General features: G+C 45.8%; 1 protein-coding gene across 1 annotated transcript; it reads right to left on the bottom strand.

The window, feature by feature from the left end:
* Window positions 1–719: 719 nt before the first annotated feature.
* LOC147610020 (LEAF RUST 10 DISEASE-RESISTANCE LOCUS RECEPTOR-LIKE PROTEIN KINASE-like 1.2) lies at window positions 720–3140 on the bottom strand. Its single transcript, XM_086786958.1, has 2 exons — window positions 2194–3140; window positions 720–2078 (listed from the first exon to the last, which is right to left on the bottom strand). The coding sequence occupies exons 1-2, from the start codon at window positions 3098–3100 to the stop codon at window positions 796–798; spliced, it is 2190 nt and encodes a 729-aa protein (XP_086643084.1). The 5' UTR covers window positions 3101–3140; the 3' UTR covers window positions 720–795.
* Between the last annotated feature and the right edge of the window lie 374 nt (window positions 3141–3514).

Below are 3514 nucleotides of genomic sequence, written 5' to 3'. Positions count from 1 at the left end.
AGTACGCTGATCATCGACTGGAGCGAGTGTAATAAACGACAACAATTTGCATAGAAGTATGCTGATCATCGACTAGAGCGAGTGTAATTGGAATCATAGTTGCTTTTCGACCGCTTTTTAGCATTTGGACAGTATTATAATACTTACAAAATTTGCATAGTAGTATGCTGATCATCGACTGGAGCGAGTGTACTTGGAATCATAGTTGCTTTTTGACCGCTTTTTAGCATTTTGACAGTATTATACTTACGAAATTTTAAAATACCTATAAAAAATTACAGTTAAAAAAAAACTTGCTATATTTCACTTAATCCATCAATTTGGAAGGGCAAGGGTGCCCATAAAAAATGAAGGCTGATTGGACGGAATTTGGAATAGTCAAGTAAAGGTCGATTGAAAAAAATGTTGATGTGGCTACTTGCAGAGAGCAGAAAAGAAAACCCGAAGGTAGTGTGCCACCCAACTCACAAAGCGAGTGCGCGTGTGCGCGGGTTCCGTCAACTCAACCGTAATCGGAACACTGCTTATTAAAAACAATGGGGTAGTAAATTATATAATAGCCAAAAATAATAATAATTCTGTATCTACTATTTGTAGTAGATTATTGTGGAGGATGCATGTTTTTTTTTCTTTTTTGTGGATGTAGACAAATAATAATAATTCTGTATCTACTATTTGTACAAAGGAAGTAGATTATTGTGGAGGATGCATATGTTTTTTTTTTCTTTTTTGTGGATGTAGACATTAGACTAATAACATATGCAATCAATCCAATGGTCCCAAATATTGCTCACATCAGACTCCAGACGATGTGTTGGAGCTTGTATAATTCCACACGAATGAATGCACAGAATTGGGAGAATATGCAGAGTTGAATGCGCATTCGGGCTTGATCAGCTCATCTGCTGGTGATGGGTGATTAATGCCCACCTTAGAGTCCTGTGCATTCATAACCTCTTCATATTCGACATATCCAGATTCTCTGCGTAGATTAGCAAGGGTTTCTGCAACAAGGCTCATTCTGGGTCTGTCATCCTTCTCTGCCTGCAGACATTGGAAAGCCAGTTCCACCAGCCCTTTCACCATCCTCTCCACATCCGGATTCTTATCCATCTCCAAACGAGAATCCACAAGCTCCTGCCACACCCCACATGCTATCTTCGTCAATGTTAAACTGGAGAGATTTATCTCCCTCCTATTCCTTGACATATCCACCGCTAACTTACCAGAGACCAGCTCCATTAGCACTACCCCAAAGCTGTACACATCGCTCTTGTCAGTTAGCTGATAACACTCGTGATAATCCGGATCTAAATACCCCGGAGTGCCTTGAGGAGCTGTAGAGACGTGACTTACCTCAGGGGGCACCATCCTTGAAAGCCCAAAATCAGCTAATTTAGCATGGAATTTCTCATCTAGTAGGATGTTGGTTGTCTTCACATCTCGGTGAAAAATGGGGGGCGACACAGAGTTGTGAATGTAGGATAGAGCTTCTGCTGTTTCACAGGCTATATTGAGCCGGACTTTCCATGATAGTGCTGGCTTATGAACATCATGAAGCTGATCAGACACGGTACCTTTGGAGGCATACTCGAAAACCAACAGTAGATCCCTGTCATCTTGGCAGCAAAAGCCATACAGTTTCACCAAATTTGGGTGTTGAAGACTTGAAAGGATCTTCATTTCATTGTAGAACTGTTCCATCCTTCTAAAATTGTCATGGTAAAGCCTCTTGATGGCAACTTTGCGGCCATCTGTGAGACACCCTACATAAACAGCACCAAACCCTCCATCTCCAATCATGTTTTCTTCTGCAAAGGACTCTGTGGCTTTTACCAGTTCTTCATAAGAGAACTTGGTAGAAACGGGGCCAAATTTAGCTGACAAGCCAAGGGCTATTTGTGTCCACAACTTGCTGCTGCTGGAAGAAGTGGGGACACTTCTGGTGGAAAACCTCCTCCTCCTACGAAGACGCCACAGAGCCAGCACGGCTACTATAATTGCGAGACCTACGACTGACACGGCAACTCCTATGGCTGTTTTGGAGGCGGTGCTGCATAGGAGGCGACCATTGCATGCTGCGAGCAGGAGATAGAACCTTATTTTAGATAATGAACATTTGATGATGATGAATAGGTATGAATAAACGCATGCGGTTTAGCTAATTACCAGAATCTACGTTTAGCTAATTACCAGAATCTACTGCTGGTTTACAGTCCGTGCTGGAGTTTCGATTGTCTGGGCAGAAGCACCTGAAGTTGTCGGAGTTGTCGATGTCGTAGCCGCACGCTCCGTTGGTTTTCTCACAATTCGCACATTCAGAATGGAGCTGGCTAGTCTCGGTCCAGTTGAGCTGAACCATTCCATTGCTGGAGCTCCATACTGTGCTAGGATCGTTGAGAGAAGGGTCGGCGGTAACGAAGAACTTAAAGTGCGTGCAGGCCAACCTCTCCATCACCCCCCGCAGCATGAGCTCCTTGTCTGGTTTTAATTGCAAGCAATTACGGGATCTATTCTGGAGGCCGCATTCGGCCTCATAAGATTTGCATACTGCGGTATTTTTTTCCACGGAAGAATTGAAGTAGGACAAGGAGGTGAGGTTACTGCAATTAAAGAGCAGGTAAATGTTATTTTGGGAGATTTGGAAGGTTGAGCTCGCAAAGGCCGTGAGATTGATTGAGCCGGGGAGATAGGATTGTATGTCGTCGTAAGAAGCGGCCGGAGGGGTGCAAAGTTCGTCTGGCGGACTAGGGCCCTTCTGCGCATGCCAATTGAGGTTTACGAAGAAGCTATGCAAATCTCCGTGGTGGATGTCCATCACAGCCGGAGGGCCGAGGGTGCCAAAGCCACCGGGACAGGCATCCTTGAAAGTATCCCAGTGAGCCTGCGGCGTGCTGCAGTTGGATAAGAGGAAGCTAGGGGAAGCGGCGCAAGGAGCAAACGCCCCGAAAGGAAAAGAGACGTTCTGAAGATTGGCGCAGGACATGGGCGAAGCCGGGGCGCAGATTTGTTGGCCATCACCGGAATCGGAAGATCTGACCACGAAGAGGAAATGAAAGCAACAAGAATAACAAAAGATCAGGGCAAAGAGGAGTCTCATAGCTCCCACCTAAGGGAAGGGAAGGGAAGGGAAGGGAAGGGCAGGGCAGGGCAGGGGGGGAAGCGAGGAGAGAACAACAGAGAGGGACTCAGCTTCGTCCATGTAAATCCTGGAAAAGACTCTCCCTTATTACCCAACTGCAGTCAAAGTCAATTCTTTGCGACCCGCGGTGCTTGTACGCCAAAATGGATTCTCAAGAGGCTGTGTGTGCGGTCACCCACATTCTGGCCACCTGGAGGCCATGCGCCACTTGGCAAATGGGGGTGGCCCTTTTGGGGGTCTTCCATGCGCACCTACACTTACAAAAGGATTAGGCAAGGATACACACCCCACACACACACACACACACACACATATATAGAGAGAGATGCATGAGTTTGTGTATGCATGTAGTGAGTGCTATACCCTCATATT

The sequence above is a fragment of the Cibotium barometz genome, chromosome 50 (assembly GCF_041138505.1).
Source record: "Cibotium barometz isolate CiBa-2024 chromosome 50, ASM4113850v1, whole genome shotgun sequence".
Classification (NCBI taxonomy): domain Eukaryota; kingdom Viridiplantae; phylum Streptophyta; class Polypodiopsida; order Cyatheales; family Cibotiaceae; genus Cibotium; species Cibotium barometz.
Note: the sequence above shows the minus strand (reverse complement) of the source record. Positions and strands in the feature narration are given on the sequence as shown.

Excerpts from the sequence above, each read along its gene's own strand:
- LOC147610020 (XM_086786958.1), bottom strand. The coding sequence starts at position 3,100 with ATGAGACTCCTCTTTGCCCTGATCTTTTGTTATTCTTGTTGCTTTCAT. Across the intron at positions 2,079-2,193 it reads TAAACCAGCAGTAGATTCTG|CATGCAATGGTCGCCTCCTA; the intron begins GTAATTAGCTAA and ends TCCTGCTCGCAG.